Below are 20832 nucleotides of genomic sequence, written 5' to 3' on the forward strand. Positions count from 1 at the left end.
AACAAATGAGGGTGCAAGGAGTGGGGAGTGGGCAGTGGGTGGAAGGAAAGCGGATCTGGACATCTCCCTGCTTCTCCAACAGCTCAACACCCTCATTCTGATTTGAGTCTCCCCCAGCCCATCCCTGCCTCACCTGCAGCCACTGAGATTTTACTGGGAAGCTCTGGCTGGTTCTCACTGCAGACTGGGATTGTCTTCCCTGGTTCAAGTCAGTTAACACTTGTCAATCTGTGTCCTGGCCTCCATATGTGTGCTGCTCTCTATAATCCTGTCCCTGCCATCCTTATTGGTGAACATGTATTTTAATCTCTTGATAGAGTTTTCTTGGGGTTTCAGGCAGCCACACATCATAGGTGTGTGTCACTCACTTTCAGTCCAGCACCTTGAACTGATCCCAACTGGGTGATTTTCTCCATCATCCCACAGGCTCTGCAGAAACAGCTCCCTTGTGATGCTGTCACCACCCCATCAGCCACCATGGACAGTGGCAGAATGAACCTTGAGACTGGACTTTGTGTGATGGATTGGGGGGTGGGGGGATGAGAGAGAAAGAGAAACATGTAAAATCTTCAGGGAAGAAACTTCTGTTGTTGACATTTTACTAACCATTGAAGAGTCACTGGAGCATGAAGAGGGCCCTGCAGGGGCCTCCCCCCAAAAAGGCTGTTGGTAGTAAGGCATGGTGTGGTTTCATCAGGTCTTGGGCTTAGGAGGCTTTTTACCTTGGATATGTGGATTTATAGTTTTCATTAACCTTGGAAAGTTTTTGGCCATTCTTGCCTCTTCTGTTTCTTCTCCATTGAGGATTCCCATCCCACGTACTCAGCATTATCTGCTTGATTTTATCTCACTAAACATTTACACATTTTGCTTTTATTTTCCTCTTCCTTTCCTTTTATGGGATTTTTTTTTTCTTTTGCATTTTATTTTTATTTTTTTCTATAGATATAGCATCAAGTTCACTAATCTTTACTTTTGCAAACTTGATCTGCTGATGCAGTCTAGGGTCATATATAACATAAAGGAATAGTGTGAGTGACCCTATCACACTTTGCTGAACTTTACTGGATAGAAACCAGTTGGCATTTTCATCCAGATAGGAGGGGTTTTTGCAAGTGTGCTTGCACATTGGGGTCACCATGTTCCCAGCCCATGAACACAGACCTTTTTTCCCCCATTGAAATCAATTTTTCATCTCCTATGAGAAAGTTCTGTAAATTTTGTGAAGGGCATGAATAAAATTCTGCACTTGCTCCTACCCTTTGTGGATCTCACCCCTCACCCCAATTTTATTTCACCATCTCAACCAGGGTATGCTTCTGCAATGATCTAAAATTAGCCCTGACCCCACACTTCTGACCATTGTTATGAGCCAAATCTTTTTCCTCTTTTCACTTATTTCTTTGGATGCGTTCAGCATCAATGTGTCCTCTATCTTCCACTAACAAGGCCTGAACAACATTGCCATATGGTGGCATATTTTCCTTAAAATGTCAACATATAGCATATTACAATGACTGAGTGCAGAAGTAGACCTGAAAATTCAACAGTCTTTGTTTTGTCAGTCAATAAAGAGATTTGCAAAGAATTTTAGTACTCCATTTAGAGAATATTTTTTTAATTTTGGAAAGCATAACAAATTTCAATTTAACTATGTTATTTATATTTAGATGTGATGGGTTTAGTATTATTGTTTAACATTTAAGTATTTAATATGGCAGATATTCAACATGAACAGAATGTTTTGGGGATACTCAATAATTTTGAAGATTATAAAGCTGTCCTGATGACAAAACATTTGAATACTGTTGCAATAGGAAGGAGGGTTACAACAAATATAGAAGGAGATTTTTTTCCCATGTGGACAGAAGGTTGGTGACAATACTTTTCTCCTTATATTTTTATCTTGTTGCTGGATCTTCTGGAAGCACTGCTAACACAACCACTGTGTCCCCTGGAATGGTTAGTAGCAGCCATACAATTATCCCTCTCTTCTTATTTCCAATGGATTCTCTGAAATTTTGTAACTAAATCAATCATAACTAGAGATATTTATTTTTGACTTTTCCATTGTAAAATTTTGTCCCTTTAAATTCTTTACCATATTTACTTTTCACATGAATTTCCCAGATTATTTTTTAATAACAATCATGATGTCAGCAACATGCAGACTCCTGCAAATAGTCCAAGAGAATAGAGAAATACAGGATGTGGGCAAAGCTGAAGTCTGGAGAGGAGAAATTTGAGTTTGGAGGTGGGGATTTTCCTGGGGACCTCTCCATGTCAGATCTCACTGTTCCATTCCCTGGTTCCAAATCCAGACCCACACTCCAGACTGATGTGTCTGAACTCATCATCTCCTCTGCCACTCCATTTCTGAGATCTCTCCTCAGGATATATGCTGCTTGTAAGACCACCTCTAAATAATACATGAATAAAAACAACAGAGGTCAGCAAAGCCAAAATTGCCCTCTTATTTTCTAAAGAGAAAACAGAATTATCATGTATTTATAACAAAAATTTCCTTCCTGTCACTGAAGCCTCTATTAAGAAGTTACTGAGATGACCTCAGGCCTCTTTTCTTCCTTGTTCAGAGATCACAGTTCTGAGGTTGTTGGATAAGTGAACATGGGGCAGGCAGTGATCCTGAAAGTTTGTCCTCAGAACTTTCTCACCCACAATCTCTGCATCAACATCCCCATTCCCAGTAGACTCAGCTTCACAGGCAGTTTCCCACTCACTGATTGACCCAACATCCTCATTTAAAATCTCCATGTCTTCTTTCTCTCTAGGAGATCCTTTAATCCAAATCTTCATATTGGGTTGAAAGAGAAGATTTCACACTAAGGAGGGGAGCTCAGGCCCAGGTTCTCAGGATGTTCAGAGATAACTGGTGCTGAGGACAAGCCCAGCATCCTTATGCAGACCAGGAGGTGGGTGTGAAGGGAGCCCCTGGACAGGCACCCACAGGGGGAACCACAGGATGACAGGTGCTCTCTGGTCTTAGCTCCATGTACATAACCCGGGAACAGGCACCATCCCAGCAAGATTCCATTTGATGTTCCTCTCTCCAGAGTGTACACTCCTGGGGCATATACTCAGGTTTCATCCTTCCAAGAACTCTACTAAGTCCCCAGGTCCCTGGGGTTGGCCCCCTGCCCTCCTCCAGTGCTGGCGCCTTCTCCAGGTGCAGGAGGTAACATTGTCCACCAGGGGGCACTGTGGGCCCAGAAATGGCTGCTGTGGAGAGTCCCACAGAAGGAAGATGGGGCTGGGGCCTGGGCCACAGTGAAATGGGGGAACTGTGAAGGAGGTTAGAGAGGTGGGACATGAGAGCCAGGGCTGGGGTTTGCCATGGGGAAAGCACAAGTTTGTAAGTCAGGTTGTGACAGGATGGGAGGGATGTTTTCAGGTTCCCTGCAGTTGGTTCCTTAGGGGACATGGCAGGAAGCAGGAGGACATGGTGGGAGCTCCTGCCCCTCCTGTTGATACTCCTGACTTGCCCCTTGGTGATGGTGGACAGATCTGAGCTGGGACAATAGGTGGCATAAGCAGGACTTTCTTTTGGTTTGGATACAGGTTTGTGGGAAAGGAGGGGACAAAGGTCACTCCTAGAGCTTGGTCTTGACCTCCAAGTTTGGAAGGAAGGAGAGAGGAAAAGGTATGAAAAAAAGTTTTAAGAAATTTTATTGGACACATTACAATTGAAATGATATTTTTTGAAAAGAATTCTAGTTCAGAATAATATAAATGTGCAATTTAGTCCTATTCACATGAAATCATAAATATGTGTAATATTCATTTGATAACTGTTTGAAATTGACTTCCATGTGTCGGAAATAAAGTGGTACTTGTAAGGGAATAAATGCTCTCTCGGTTCTGGAGGAGAAAAGAATTTATTTACAATCTTGCAAGATGGGGCGTCCAGCCAAACACGCGGAAGGCTGGCGCACCCGAGGAAGAGAATGGCGATCTTTAAATCTCCTACTCCTAATTCGCAAGTCCCTCCCCTGTTTCCCCATTGACTGGGTACTACAGAGGTTACAGCCTATCTGAGAACACTAACTAATTCATCTTTTGAGATTTTAATTTGTACAGCCAATCCCAGAGAGCCAACTAGCTCATTATTGAGATTTTGAACTGATTAGCCAATCCCCCCCCCCAAATTTTTATTTTTTTGCTGTGAGTTCCCGCCTCTGATACTACCTCATGTCTCTTTACATCAGGCAGTTTCTCTCTTCTCTTTGTCTGGGGCTTGTTTAAACTGGTTTTGCCTCCATTTCCCTTATTCCATGCTGTCTCTATGTGAAAACAAAACTTATTTCTTTCTTACACATGGACTTTATACTCTGGGATACAGGGGATAGCATTGTGAGCACCTCCCTGTAACTGCTCCCTATTGGAGCTAATCTATATTTATATTGGCAAATGCCATTGTGGATGAGTCTGGGGTTTGGTCACTAAAGAGCAGGGCCCTGGGGAGCACAGGGGCTGGGGGGCAGGGCTGCCCCTGGGGGAAGCTCCCTAATGCTCTGGGAGGCAGCAGGGAGAGGGAGGGGACTGGGTCAGGGGGAGGGAGCCCTTGTGTAGGCACCGGGGTCTCTCCCACAGGCCTGGGGCTCACACAGGTCTGCAAGGGCTGGGAGAAAGGTGGGTGCTCAGTGGCCTGAGTGACTGCACAGCAGCTCTGTGTCCCTGGGGACCAGCCTGAGAGCATTTTCAGGGAGGACACATCTCCCAGCCACACCCTGCTGGCTGAGGCCCAGGAGGCAGGACATACTGTAGGGTCCCACTTCAAGTCTGGGTCACCACAGGGGGCGGTGACAAGAATGAGCAAATTTGCATGAAGTCCCCTCCCTGCTCACAGCCAGGTGGCCTGGTGGATAAAGTCCCCAAGGCTGCGCTGCCCACCTGTGGGTGTCAGGGGCAGAGCTCTCCACCATGGCCTGGGCTCCCCTCCTCCTCATGCTCATCACTCACTGCACAGGTGAGACACCCCAATATTGAATAATTGAGGACCCCTTTCTTTACTCTTTCCCAGGCCCACTTGGAGCCTTGGTCATGTACTCACTGTCTTTCTTTTCCTTTTCAGGGTCCTGGGCTCAGTCTGCCCTGACTCAGCCTCCCTCAGTGTCTGGGTCCCTGGGACAGACGGTCACCATCTCCTGTGCTGGAAGCAGCAGTGACATTGGGGGTTATAACTATGTGTCCTGGTACCAACAGCATCCGGGCACAGCCCCCAAACTCCTCATTTATGAGGTCAGTAAACGGCCCTCAGGGATCCCTGATCGCTTCTCTGGCTCCAAGTCTGGGAACACAGCCTCCCTGAGGATCTCTGGGCTTCAGCCTGAGGATGAGGCAGATTATTTCTGTGCATCACCTTCCAGCAGTGGTACTTTCCACAGTGGTCCAAGTTCATGGGGAAGTGAGACAAAAACCTCCATCTTTGATACCTGCCCTCTCTTTGGTTCATCAGCAGGGCTGCAGGGGCTTCCACAATTTAACCCACTCAAAATGTTGTTGCTCCTTAAAATGAACTTGAAAACAGAAGCCTTTACTCAGTATCTTGACTTGGGAAAATCAAAATAAAAGATCCCTCCTTCCTCTGACTTGGCCCGAGGCTGCAGGTTTGATTTAGCTCTTCAGTGGCAGGAGCAGGGGAGGGACAGTGGCCTCACTCGGCCTGAGATGATTCAGGGCCACCTGCTCTGTGATGTGTTCTCTGCACCTCTGGGTGGGCTCATGCCCTGCAGACCCAGTGACCCAGAGCTCCCTCCATTCTCCCCCCTCAGCTCCCTCTCAGAATCAATAAATGAATCACATGATTCACATATTATGTGCCTCTTGCTGAGTAAACAATTACCACAATTCTGGCAGCTTCACATTCACTTCTCCTGGCTTCACCATGTCAGGGGTCTGGGCTCTGCCTCCTGGGTCCTCTGCTCAGGGTCCCCCCAGGCTGGAGTCCAGGTCATGGACAGCTTCCCTCTCACCTGGAGGCTGACTGGGGGAATCTGCCTCCATCTCAGCAGGGCTCATTTCCTCAGTGCTGTGTGGGGGGTCCCCAGCTTTCTGTGAGCTGTGGGCTCTCAGTCTCCCTCTGCTCCTGGAGGGGCCTCAGCTCCCAGCACATGTGGTCCCCTCCTAGGGGAAGTTCCCAGCAGGGCCCTTTGCTTCCTCAGGGGCATCAGGAGAAGCCCCCTCTCCAGTTCACTAGGAGAGTCTTATAAAATATAACCTACTCACAGGAGCCATGTCCCATCACTTGCCCAGGTAGAGCAGTCAAGGCAGAGAGATACTCCATCTTTGTCATATTTTATTGGTTAGATGGAAATTACAGGTTCAACTCACATTCATAGTGGGGGTTTATGCAAGGGGGTGAATCACTGGAGCTACCAACATGTTCACCCTCCACAGTCCATGTAAAGAAGCATATTTTTCCTGTTCAATTCCACTTTTAAGCCTGGTGTAAAAAGTCACTGTAAATTTGCTGAGGAAACAGTAAGAACTAGGAGACTTGGGGTCTGTTCTTTCAGTGTCCCTCCCTCACCCCATCCTTCCATCTCAGTCATGCAAAATGGGGGAGAATTTCTATGAAACTGACCCCCCTGCTGTCTGTGACTAGCCCTTCCCTATGCTCTCTGACCTCTGTCCTGAAACCACCTCTGGCTCCCTCACTCACTCCTTTCTTAGGATGTGCTCACTACCATGGCTGCTCCATCCTTCAGTAAGGAAACCCCAGGGACATGCCCACATGGGTCTCAATTTTCCTCATATACTTCAACCAAAAGATCATATTGTAACTGACCAAATGAAGAAGGAGACATGAGAATCCAACTGACTGGTATTGACCTGACATTAAAGAGGTTGCAAAAAATAAATGTACCATATTTTATGCTAATTTTTCATTAATTTTGAAAAATGTGACTATTTTCATAAAAAGGTGTTCATATTTAGATATAATTGCTTAAGTATTTATATTTATAAAGTACCTTGAAAATCAATATTTTACTTTTTCTGTTTTAATTAATGGGTTAATTAAATATTGATAGATATTGCTTACATGAGAAATACCCTTTGAAATAATCAAGAATTTTGAAACCATGACAAGTCCTGACACCTAAAACTTTGAGAAATGCATATCTAGGAAGGAAGCTCACAAAAGAGGGCAGTGTTTTTCTCAGTTGGTGACAGGTTTGCTAAGAGTTTCTTCACCTTTCAGTGTATCTGATAGCTGGATAAGTATGAAATATTCAATATAATTCTTTAGCTGGAAAATGGTTAGTATAGTCTTCAATAGCCAATAGAGGAAAAAAACTGTTTATTAAGATCACTTCACTCAAGCAGCTTTAAGTTATTCTGAACATGAAAAGCTCTTGTTAAAATAACTTGCTTTTGCTCTAACCTCAACAAAAGAAACTTATCCTCTGCTCCCAGGAACTTTCCCAGCATTGTCTGCAGTAAGATATGAGGGATGTAAACATATGGTCTCATAATCAGGACCTTGAAAAGCAAGCCTGAATGAGGGGAGGGCCTGAAGATAACAGGAAGATGCTGACCAAACAGCTTTCTCTCTTCTATTTCTTTTTTCCTTTCTGCTTTCTTCTGGCTTCTGGCCATTTCTTTGTCTATTTGGGGTTATAAAAGCCCAAATAATTCTTATCACTTTGAACTGGGCTTGAAAGGTTTTTCTTTCCTCCAGTTCCTTGTTGATGCATCTTCAATAAATTCACCTTCTCACCAAAGAAAGAGACTTCTTTCTCTGTTTGATTCAGGAGCAGGTGGGCCTGACTACCTGGAACCAGGTTTTCTACTGATAAAACCTCTGGTTGGGGGATCTCGAGAAAGCCCTCCTCAGGCAGTTTTGGAAGTGGGGGTAATAATCACCATCCCCCCTCTCTCTCCATTCTTTCCATTTTTCTGAGGGTGCTCCAGTTTGATAAAGCTTCACTGAAGAAAAGCCAATGGCATCTGGGGTTCCTCTGTCACATGGGAAGGCACATGGTGATGTCTGTTGGTCCCTCTCTCCTGGGATCCAGTTTCAAAAGGGCTTTCTCCAAAATGTCTCTGGGTATTTTCTAAGTGTCCCTCCAAACATCTGGATCTATGTCAGCTCTCAGCTCTCTTAAAGAGTCCAGTAAACTAATTAACATCCACTCTGAATGGATGTGGTCACACCTTCATAGAAATCTAATCAAAAGGTCCCACCCACCATTGCATGTGTCATATCTCCATGGAAAGAACCTAATCAAAAGATCTCACCCACAATAAGTCTGCCTCACAAAATTGGATTAAAGAACATGGCTTTCCTGGGAGACATAATAGATCCAAACCAGTGCAGAGGGTTTAAAGCTAAATCAATCAGTGGTGTAAATATACATCTTTTTGGTTCTCCATAATAAAACTTTGTCTATCTTAACTGTTTTTCCTCTCTCATTTTTTAGCATAAATTTCCCAGAACAATTTTTAATACCAGTCATGATTTAGCAGCATACATATCTGGTCCATGAGGCAAAGAGCATAAAGAAACACAAGATGAGGAATCCTGAAGTGTGGTTCCTGTAGGAATAAACAGAAACAGGGCTCTGCTGATGGGGGCTATCCCTGGGACCTCTCCACAGTAGAGCCCCAAACCACCAGTCCCACCTGCTGTTCAAACCCAGGCCTGTACCCCAGCTTGATGGCATTTGGATTGGTCATCAATCTGCCCCTTCATTATGGTTTTCGTTGCTGCTTCCAATAACCCATTTATTAAAGGAATCATTGTAAGAGACAGAAGTCTTTAACAATAATGGATGGCCTCTCATATTTTGAATGGAAAGCAAAATCCCATGTCTCTATGGATAAATTCCATCTATGAACACCGTGTCCTCACTGTGAACAATTCATGGGGCATCTTCAGAAATCCTCCTGGCATTGTTCAGGGGCCAGGTCTTAACATCTAGAAAAGTGGACCCATGAGACAGGTAGTGACAGTAGAAGATTGTTCCCAAGTCACTCTCACCCCCACACTCCATTTCCCCCCTGTTTCCATGAAAAGCCAGTGAACATGCATTTCTGCATCACTGAGTGACACAACATCCCTATTTTAGTCCACATCACTTTCTATGAATCCATGCAGACAAATTGTCTTGGTCATGATGAAGAGCCATTTCCTCTGGAAGGAAATGAGATCAGAGTCCAGGATCTTAGGATGTGCAGAGCTCAGGGGTGCAGAGGACAGGCCCAGTGTCAGTGAAGGCAGGAGGCCAGTCTGAGGGGAGCCCATGGACACCAAGCCTAAAGCAGGGGGATGTCAGCCCCCCTTGGCTCTCACCAAATTTACAGAAGCTGGGGAAGACCCCATCTTGGCAAGATTCCTCTAGATTTCCCCACTTTCCACAGTGAACAATCCTTCATCTTCCATGGGTCTTTCTCCTCCAAGACTTTTCCAATCCCCAGCTCACTTCCCTGCCTCCTTTCCTTCAGGGCTCTTCCTATCTAGTTTCTGAGAGGATCTTGCCCTCCAAGGTGCCCTGTGACATCAGAAATGTCAGCTGGGAGGGTTCCTCAGAAGGAAGGTGGGGCTGGGGGCTGTGCCACAGTGAACCAGAGGAGGATGATGGAGAGGTGAGATGCAAAAAGTAGGGGTAGGGATTTATTAGGAGGAAATATAAATGTGTACATCTAGTTGTGCCATGACCAGAGGGGTGTTTTCAAGTTCCCTGCAGTTGCTTTGTTGTCAGTGTACTTGGGGGAGTGAAATGGGAAGCAGGGGTCCCTCATGCTCATTTGTGGAGCTCCTGACTTGCACCTGGATGGCAGTGGGCAGGGCTTATCTGTGTGTCATTGCATGAAGCTGTTATTCATTCATATTTTAAGGGTCAAAAATATTCCATTTAGGCATCTAACACATTTCCTTACCCATTTATGAATTCATGGACTCTAAAGGTTTTTTCTGTTCCTTCCTCCATGATATGATCAAGGGATCCTTTCTGTATGAAAGATCTTGGTATCCTATTTCTATAGTCATGTCAAATGAAATAACAGAAAACACAATCCATTCTCCATTCCAGGGCTCTCTCCAGGAGATGGTGAAGGCTGCATCCCGGTGTCATGATTTGAGCCTCCTGAGGAACCCCATGTTGAGGGACATCTTGCCTTCTACCTGCTGTCTGGACAAGCCCTGGATGGGATGAACATGGCAAGGCAGAAGGTCCTGGTCCTCAGCATTATCAGGTCAGCATGAGAGGGATTTTGTTTTTGTCTTGGCTCTGCCCTGTTCCAGCTTCTTTGTTCAGGATTCTGGTGAGAAAGATCTTTCACCTTGTACTCATCAGGTTTCATAGAAACTTTCTCCAGTTCTGTATTTATGCTGTGTCAGAGCTCTATGTGGATAAGGAAAGGAAGAAATTGAGTCACAATTCACCACTTCTATATTTTTTCTATTATGGTGTAATGTACCATATCTAAAGGAGAGTGGGTGAAATTAATGTTTACAGCTAAAACAATTATCGGAAATGGAAACAAATCCATGCATTCCTGCATCTACCTTTGTCCCTGCTCCCAAGCAAATCCATTTCCCTAAGCAAACAGGAGCATGAACTTAGCATTGACTCTCTATTACTTTTCTTTATATTCTTTCCACTTAGGAGGTATCTCCCCAAACAAAATTCTTGCAGATTTGAAATAATGCATTTCAATACCCCCCACCCAAAAACTCAGATCAGTTGAGTAAGGAACAGGCAATGCATCTTTTAAGTGAGGACCACAGATGCATTTAGCTTAACTGAGACTAAGGGTCAATGTCTACTGAGCTTCCCTGGGGGTTTCCCAGAGCCCCTCTGTAGAAGGCAGGTGAGGACACAGGTAACAGAAAAGGGACCCATTGTTTGATCTCTGGCATTGGTGGAGTACAGGCCACCTAACCAGCTCCTACCAGGAACCTCAGCAGGACGTTAGTTGCCCCATATTTCATGCTGCTTATATCTACACAGTCCCCAGGAGTGGCCTGAGAACACTGAGAACACTTCTGTGGGAGGGGAAAAGATGATGATTCCAGGCTGATGTGGGGTCAGGATATGCAGGGGAAATAAATTCTTCAGGTCATAACCAAGACAAGCCTAGTACAGGTGGGGAAGTTCAGATAAGAATCCTTGAAAATCCACACACACCCAGGCAGCCCATTGTTGGGTTTCCATGATGGTGTCATTGCCTCTAACACCTTGGCAAAGCAGTGTCCTCTGCCATCAGCCTTTCAGTCCCTTGCCTTTCAGGGAAGAATCTTGCTCATGGTTGATTACTGGAGGGAGGTGGCCACAGAATCAGAAGAAGGATGCTCACAGTGGCATCTTATGAAACACCCAACCCAACTCTCTCATCTCCATCATTCAAGTAATTTCTCCATAGAAATATCTCAGGCAGTGGGGTTCAGTTTTCATATGTGGACACAACAGCTGAGAAAGGACTAGTTACTTAGACTAGAGTGGAAAGGGCAGAATATTTAGAGGCAAGGCTCTGGGACTTTGACACCTGCCTGTTGCTCCTACTCATCTCCAAGGGCTCCCTGAGTGGTGTGGGATTTCCCCAGCTTTAGTGGGATTTGACAGGCAGATGCTTCAGCCCCAATGGGGTGGGCAAGTCTGCACTGGGGGAGACCCACTCACATTAACTGTTGGGACATTCATGTGGACAAAATGTAAAGAAAGGGCAGGGGGTTCCTTGTGGGTGGGCAGCCCCTCCACTCACAGCAATGGACCCACAAAGGGTCTGGGCCCAGCCAGGGGCCCCAGGGGAGTTTCCCCACCCGAGAGGGGCCCTGAGGCCCAGCCCTTGCCCAGCAGGGAAACAGCTCCTCAGGGCCTTCCCTCCCATGGGTCAGGACAGGGGAAGGGAACCACTTCCAGTGAGAGCCACAGTCAGCAGCACGCAGGGCTCTTCTTTCTGGGGAAATGGCTTTCATCAGACACAAACCGTCTTTTCTTTCAAGGTTTTTAAGGTAAAGTTTATCAAGTTGACTGTACTATACAAATTAAAAATTCAGTTTTGAATTTGATAAGCATCAGATTGGATTTTGAGATTTCATTTGGAAGTCTCTGTCAATTCTAGGGAGGGCTCAAGCCCCATATAGGGATGACATCTCTGGGAGGTAACTAATTTCCAGAGACATATTAGGGTTGCAGGTTTCTGGGCCCCAGGAAGAAGTGAAGTTGGAGCCATGATCCAAACAAATTGAAAAGAGCATGTGCATGTGTAAAATATCCAAACCATCTCCAGAGAATGGGGTCACAAACAGCCAACCTGCAAATAACACCCACTGATGACCTCAGGGTGTCCCTGGGTCAGGAGTCCAGGCTCAGCTTAATGACTCATTCTGCTGAGGGTCCCAGGGTCTCCTCAGATTCAGGTCATGGTAATGGTCATCTCTTCTCTGACCTAGAGGCTCCCCTGGCAAAGAAGCTGCTTCCCTGCTCTTTGGAAGAATCCATTTCCTTGTTGCTGTTGGCTGAGGCCCTGGCTCTTTGCAGACTGTGGGCTCCCCTTCCTCCCCTGCCCCTGGGGGAGCTCAGGGTCCCCTGCCTCATGGCCTCTCCATGTGGGGATGTTCACAGAAGGCTCAGCACTTCTTCAGGGCCAGCAGGAGGCACTTTTTCTCCAGTTTTCCAATATGGGGACATATACAACATAGGGGATAGTGTGCATGGCCCTCCTATACATTCACTGTATTTTATTGGTTCAAAGCCAGCTGGCATTTTCATCCACATTTGATAGGAGGGGTTTTTGCAAATGTGTGACACATTGGAGTCACCATGTTCCCACCCCATGAACACAGACCTTTTTACCCATCAAAATCCATTTTTTTGGTCTCTTATGAGAAAGTTCTGTAAGCTTGGCTGAGGGCATGGATAAAATTATGAACTTGGTCCTACCCTTTCTGGATCTCACCACTTGCCCCATCCTTATTTCTAAATCTCAACCTGGGAACATTTCTGTGACCAACTGATGATCTGTTCAAAACCAGCCCTGCCCTCACTGTTCTGACCTTTGCTTTGAACCAAATCTTTTTCCTCTATTCACTTCTTTCTTAGGATGCATTCAGCATCACTGGATTCACTATTTTCCACTAACAAGGCCAGAATGACATTGCAGTATGGTGACATATTTCCCTAAAGACATATATGGCATATTGCAATGACAGAAAGCAGAAGAAGACCTGAAAATCCAACTATTTTTCCAGACAATAAAGAAATTTTTCCAATAATTTTAATACATTGTTTAGAAGGATTTTTTTTAATTTGGAAAATAAAACTAATTTTAATTAAGATATGGTATTTATGTTTAGATGTGATAAGCTTAGCTTTATTGTTTAATTGTAAGAAATGTTTTATATGGCAAGTGTTAGTGGACTTTAAAACATGAACAAATTGTTTTGGGGATGCTCAATATTTTTTAAGGTTATAAAGCAGCCTTGACAACAAAATGAGTACCCTTGCACAAGAAAGGAGGCTTACAACAGATTTAAAAAATGGTATTTTTCCCATGTGGACAAAAGGTTGCTAACAATTCTTTTCTCCTTATTTTTTATCTTATTACTGGATCTTTTGGAAGCCCTGTACATCCCCCAGAAATATTGGTAGCAAGCATACAGTTATCTCTCTGTACCCATTCCCTGTGGGTTCTCTGAAGTTTTGCAACTAAATCAATCATAAGTATTAATATTTAGCTTTGACACTTCCATTGCCAAACTTTGTCTCCTTTAATTCTTCTTTATTTTTTAGCATGAATTTCTCAAATTGTTGTTAATAGGAATTGCGATGTCAGGAACATGCAGCCTCCTGAAAACAGGCCAAGAGAGTAGAGAAATGCAGGCAAACCTGAAGTGTGGAGAGGAGAATTTTGAGCCTGGAGGTGGGGATTTTCCAAGCCTCACCTCCATAATGATGCTCAAGAGACACCAATCCATTCTCTGATTCCAAATTCAGGCTGCACTCCTGACATGCATTTGAACTTGTCATCTCCTCTGCCACTTCATTTTTGAGCTCTGCACTCAGGAGGTATGCTGCTTGAAAGACCAGCTAAAGAACTTTTATAAGAGCAACAGAGATCAGGAAAAGCAAAATTTTCCTCTTAACTTCTAAAAAGAAAGCAGATTTCTGGCATCTTTATAACAAAAATTTCCTTCCCAGCACTGCAGCCCCTATTGAGAACAATTACTGAGGTGACTGAGAACTCCTTTCCCTCTAGTTTAGGGACTTCAGAACTTAAGGTGTTGGACAATGAGATTTGGGTGGACAGTGATGCTGGATGATTGTCCTCAGAACATTCTCACCCCCAATCTCTGCATCACCTCCCCACACCTATTGCATTTGGCTTGACATGCAACTTCCCACTGACTGAATGACCAACAGCCTCATTTAAAGTTTCCATGTCTTATCTCTCTCTAGGGTCCCTTAAATCCAAGTCTTTTGGGTAAAAGGGAAGTTTTCACATGAAGGTGAGCTCAGGCCCAGGTTCTCAGGATGTTCAGAGGTAACTGGTGCTGAGGACAAACCCAGCATCCTTATGCAGACAAGGAGGTAGGTCTGAAGGGCACCCCTGGACAGGCACCCACAGGGGGAACCACAGGATGACAGGTGCTCTGTGGTCCTAGCTCCATGTACATAACCCAGGAACAGATGCCATCCCTGGGTTTTCATTTCACGTTCCTCTCTCCAGAGTGTATTCCTTGGACCTCTCCTCAAGTTTCATCCTTCCAAGGCCTTTTCTGAGTTCCAAGGCCCCAGGGGTTGGTCCCGTGCCCTCCTCCAGGGCTGGTGCCTTCTCCAGGTGCAGGAGGTAACATTGCCCACCAGGGGGCACTGTGGGCCCAGAAATGGCTGCTGTGGATGGTCCCACAGAAGGAAGATGGGGCTGGGGGCTGTGCCACAGTGAAACAGGTAAACTATGAAGGAGGTTACAGAGGTGGGATGTGAGGGCCAGGGCTGGGGTTTGCTAAGGAGGAAAATACAAGCATGTAAGTGGGGTTGTGTCAGGACCTGAGGAATGTATTCAAGTTCCCTGCAGGTGCTGTGGGGACAGTGTCCTTAGGGGACATGGCAGGAAGCAGGAGGACACAGCGGGAGCCCCTGCCCCTCCTTGTTGATGCTCCTGACCTGCCACTTGTTGGCAGTGGCATAACTTAGGAAGGACAAGAGGTGGCACCAGCAGGACTTGCTTTTGGTTTGTAGAGGGGTTTGTGGTAATGGAGGGCCCAAGGGCCACTCCTAGAGCTTGGTCTTGACCTCTGAGTTTGGGAGGAAGGAGAGAGGAAAAGTTATGAGAAAAATATTTTTAAGAAATTTTATTGATACATTAGAATTGAAATGATAATTTTTGAAAAAATCTAGTACAGAATAAAAGGTACCATACAGTCCTATTCACAAAACTATAAATTTGTATACATTCTCCATTTCCTGTATTCATTCAATAACTTTTTGAAAATCTCCTTGATGGACTTGACACTCTGGGATGCAGGGATAGAATCATGAGCACCTCCCTGTAACTGCCCCTACTGGAGTTAATTCATATTTATATTGTTAAATGCCCTTGTGGTTGACATTGGAATTTGATCACCAAAGAGCAGGGCCCTGGGGATCACAGGGGTGGAGGAGGGAGGACAGCCCCTGGGGGAACTGTCTTTTGTTCTGGGAGACCCTGGGGGCAGTACTGGCCCAAGTCAGGGACAGAGAGCCCTTGTGTAGGCCCCAGGATCACTCCCATGGGCCCGGGGCTCACACTGCAAGGGCTGGAGAAGGGTGAGGCTCAGCAGACTGAGTGACAGCACAGCAGCTCTGTGTCCCTGGGGACCAGCCTGAGAGCCTTTTCAGGGGGAACACATTTCTCAGCCACACCCTCCGGGCTGAGGTCCAGGAGACAGGACACTCTGTAGGTTCTACCTCAAGGCTCGATCACCATAGGGGACAGTGACAAAAGTCAGGGCTCAGTGAGCTGATTTGCATGAAGTCCTCCCCCAACGCCCAGGCAGCCTGGGGGATAAAGTCCCTGCATCTGTCCTGCCCACCTGTGGGTCTCAGAGGGCAGAGCTCTGGGTGCCTCCACCATGGCCTGGGCTCCCCTCCTCCTCACGCTTCTTGCTCATGGCATAGGTGAGACACCCCACTTTTGGTACATGGGTGACCCCTTTCTTCATTCCTTGTCTGGCCCACTTGGAGCCTTGGCCCTGAACTGTCTTCCTTTTCCTTTTCAGGGTCCTGGGCTCAGTCTGCCCTGACTCAGCCTCCCTCAGTGTCTGGGTCCCTGGGACAGACGGTCACCATCTCCTGTGCTGGAAGCAGCAGTGACATTGGGGGTTATAACTATGTGGACTGGTACCAACAGCACCCGGGCACAGCCCCCAAACTCCTCATCTATGGTATCAATAAAAGGGCCTCAGGGATCCCTGATCGTTTCTCTGGCTCCAAGTCTGGAAACACGGCCTCTCTGACAATCTCTGGGCTCCTGTCTGAGGATGAGGCAGATTATCACTGTGCATCATATGCAGGCAGCAACAATTTCCACAGTGGTCCAAGTTCATGGGGAAGTGAGACCAAAACCTCCGTCTTTGATATCTGCTGCCTCTCCTGTCCATCAGCAGGGCTGCAGGTGCTTCCATATGTTAAACCCACTGAAAATGTTGCTGCTTCTTAAAATGAACTTGATAAGAGAAGCCAATGCCCAAAGATTGTGACTTGGGAAAATTAAAATAAATTCCCCTTCCTTCCTCTGAATTGGCCCAAGGGTGCTGATTTGATTTTGCTCTTCAGTGGCAAGAACAGGGAGGGAGAGTGGCCTCATTTAGCCTGAGATGATTCAGGGCAACCTGCACTGTGGTGTGTTCTCTGCACCTGGAGGGGGAGGTATTCCACCAATTTGCCATATTAATTAGAAGTAAATCACCATTTCCAATCACATAGTGGGGGGTAATGCAAGGAGGTGAATCACTGGGGTGACCAAAGTGTTCACCCTCCACAGACCATAAAAAAGAACATTTTGTTTTCAAACCTACCTTTTTCTCCTTTGATTTTTAATGCAATTTTATTGAAGTATATTCACATATTATACAGTCATCCAGAGTGTACAGTCATTCAGAGAAACATCATATAGTTGTACATGCATCACCACAATCAATTTTTTAATATTTTCATTCTCAAAAAAATAAAAATAAGAATAAAAATAGAAAATAACACTCAAAACATCCAATACCCCTGCCCCCATTATTCATTTACTTTTTGTTCTCATTTTTCTGCTCATTTGTCCATACACTGGATAAAGGGAGTGTAGGCCATAAGGGTTTCACAATCATACATCCACACAAATAAGCTATATAGTTATATGATCATCTTCAAAATTCAGAGATACTGGATTGCAGTTCAACAGTTTCATTTATTTCCTTCTATCTATTCTAATAAACTAAAAATCAAAATGTAATATCTATATAATGCATAAGAATTACTTCCAGAATGACTTCTCAACTCCGTTTGAAATCTCAGTCACTGAAACTTTATTTTGTTTCTTTTCTCTTCCCCATTTTGTTCAAAAAGACTTTTTCAATCCACAATGCCAAGGCCAGGTTCATCCCTGGGAGTCAGGTCCCATGTTGCCAGGGAGATTTAAACCCCTGGGAATCATGTCCCACATAAGGGAGTGGATAGTGAGTTTACCTGCAAAGTTGTCTTAGAGAGAAGGGTCACATCTGAGCAAGAAAAGGAGTTCTCTGGTGGTGACTCTTAGGCAAAATTATAAGTAGGCTTAGCCTCTCCTTTGCAGTAACAAGCTTCATAAGGCAAGCCCCAAGATTGAGGAGTTGGCCTCCAAAATTGGTAATCCCCAATGCTTGCAAGAATATCAGGAATTCCCCAGGTGGGGAGGTTTAATGTTTCCACATTATTTCCCAATCCCTCAAGGGGGTTTTGCAGATACTTCTTACTCTCAGCCCAAATTACTCTGGGATGTATCAGGATTTAATGCTAACCTGTACAAACCAAACCAGCTCTCACTCCCTATTCAAGATTCCATGTAATTATGGTGTTTGAATAAACTGATCATACAAGTTAAATTATATAGAGTGCTGCAGAAAGTATAGATTTTGCACCAAATAAACATCTCTTCCTTTGGTATCACACAGAAGTTGAGGTTTTAAAACACAGTCAATATCAACCTTTCCCTTTAGTCTGGTGTACTTTTGTTCTAATCAAGTCAATTTTGTTCATATCTCTAATTGAAGTCTCATCTCTTTTACAGCCTCTCTAACATTTGCTGTATGGCATAATGCTGACATTCATAACTGCTGAACTCTGGCTCTGAGTCTCAGGTGTCACACAAATACCCAAAGTTTCAGTGACTGAACAGGTTATACACAATCAGCTCAGCATCTCAGAATTTAGAGATCACCATCTCAACTCATGATTAGGGGTGACTGCTGTAAGAGCTCACAATCTAGAGACCTTCACCACAAGCCCTCCCCTGACAACTTATGTTCTCAGATTCAACTCTCAGAGTCCACATATTATAGTTAGTCCACATTAATGGGGCACTACAATGTTTCTCTTTTTGATTCTTGCTTATTTCACTCAACATACTCTCATCAAGTTCATTCACCTAGGTGTATACCTCACAAATTCATTTCTTCTTGCCACTGCTCAGTATTCCACTCTATGTGTACACCACAGTTCAGCATTCTATCAGTTTATGTACCCTTAGGACACCCCCATCCATCATGAATTGTGACTATGACTGCCATAAACACCAGTGTGCAATGTCCACTCATGTCTCTGCTCTCAGTTCTTCCAAGTATATACCCAATAACAGGGATGCTGGACCATATGGCAACCCCATTGTTAGCTTCCTGTGGAATCACAACACTTCCCCCAGATATGCTGCATCATTCTACTTCCCATTCAAGAGTGATTAGGTACTTCCCTCTCTCCACAGTTTCTCCAGCACTTGTATAACTCTTTATTTTTTAACAATTTTTTCACACATCATACAATCCACCCTAAGTAAACAATCAATGATTCCCAGTATAATCGAATAATTATGCAATCACTACCACAATCTATATGAGGACATTCCTATCTCTTTACCCAAAGAAAGAGGAAAAATAGAAAAAAAGTAAAAATAACAATTAAAAAGTTAGGAGAGAAATAAGGGTATAATTCAATGAAAATATCAGACATCATCACCACTAAGAATCTCATATCACTCCCTTATATCCCCCTCTTACAGATATTTAGTTTGTTTAATTTGTTACAATTAATGGAAGCATCTTAAAATGTTACCATTAACTATGAACTCTAGTTTGCATTGATTTTATATTTCCCCTATACCATCCAATTTTCAACACCTTGCAAAGTTGGCATTCATTTGTTCTCCCTCATTTACAAACATTATTATATGTGTACATTTAATCACCATCATTGACCACTCCACATTTTGCTAAATTATATAATCACAGTCTTTATCTCCTATCTTTCCTTCTGGTGTCATACATTCCCTTTGCCTTCCTCTTTCAACCATACTCACACTCATCTTTTTTCAGAATATTTACAGTATTGTGTTACCATCACACTCTATTTTGCTATCCATTCCATTTCTGGATCTATACAATCAATCCTTTTGAAACTTCTGCTCTCTTTCATCATCAAATGCCCAATATCTAACCTCTTTTTATCTCCCAATAACCTGTGTTCTCAACTCTCAAATTTTGCTCACCAATGTTAGTCCTTATTAGTGAGACCACACAGTATCCATCCTTTTCCTTCTGGCTAATTTCACTCAACATAATATCTACTGTCTACCATTTTGTGTTTTAGATTTTCTAAGTCACATCTTATTTTATTTTTATTTTTTCTTCTCCCTCTTTTTACCTTTATTGATAGTCTTCATTTCTACACTCCTCCAAAACTCACTCTCCTGTCTTTTCCTATCTGCCTGTATTGCTCCCTACAATATTTCTTGTAGACCATGAATATTGTTCACACATTCTCTCAGTGTCTGTTTGTCTGAAAATATTTTAAACTCTCCCTAATTTTTGAAGTACAGTTTTGCTGAATATAGAATTCTTGGTTGGCAGTTTGATTTGTTTGATTAATAATCAGCTGTTTCAATTCCTGTATCTCAGTTGATGTGCAAGTTTGTTCCTTTGACTCAGTCATATCTTCACTCTTCCTAGTGTGATCTGTAATTTTCTGTTACCTAGGCATCTGGTTTCCTTGATTACCCCAATTAGATTTTCCCAGACCAGATGGGTTCAGGTATCAGGAGGAGGCTGTATTCAGTACCATGTTTCCCTGAGGTTGAGACCCAGAAGATTATCAGACTTCCTGTGAGGCCTCTAGAATCTGTGCTATTCCTATCCTGCCCAGAAGGTGGTGCTTGTCCACCCACAGCTCTCCACCAGTGTAAAGAGGTGTAGTGTGTTTAATTCTTGGTGGATCCTGTCCAGCCAGGGACTGAGGGTGTCAGAAGCCAAGCTTAAGCTGTTTCCACAGATGCCCCCCACTAGGACCTGGATTCTGAGATCTCTGAAGGAGGGCTGCCACTTGAGCTCAGCCCCAACCCCTTTTCTTAGGGAAGATAAGCCCTATAGGGAATTTTCTCCTACACTTGTTTTCCTTTGACTATCTTAACACCACCCTAGCCTGGGTCAGTGCTGACAATTGAAAATGCCTGAGGGTTCTTCTAAGGAGCTACTTAGAATGAGAAAAAAATAAAAGGAAAAATGCAAGAAGACCACTTTTCAGAGCCAGTCCCCAGTTCACCAGGAAGGAACCAGAGTTGGTACCTGGTTCTCTGTGCCCCTTTTCTTGAGATACA

General features: G+C 44.4%; 2 gene segments (V, D, J or C); both read left to right on the forward strand.

Moving 5' to 3' along the window:
• The first annotated feature begins 4870 nt into the window (after nt 1-4870).
• LOC119525122 lies at nt 4871-5610 on the forward strand. The segment is given in 2 exon segments: nt 4871-4987; nt 5093-5610. Coding segments are annotated over 2 exon segments (543 nt in total).
• A 10347-nt stretch (nt 5611-15957) lies between these two features.
• On the forward strand, nt 15958-16665 carry LOC119525119. The segment is given in 2 exon segments: nt 15958-16124; nt 16226-16665. Coding segments are annotated over 2 exon segments (486 nt in total).
• The last annotated feature ends 4167 nt before the right edge of the window (nt 16666-20832 follow it).

Source organism: Choloepus didactylus (genome assembly GCF_015220235.1).
Source record: "Choloepus didactylus isolate mChoDid1 chromosome 23 unlocalized genomic scaffold, mChoDid1.pri SUPER_23_unloc8, whole genome shotgun sequence".
NCBI lineage: Eukaryota > Metazoa > Chordata > Mammalia > Pilosa > Megalonychidae > Choloepus > Choloepus didactylus.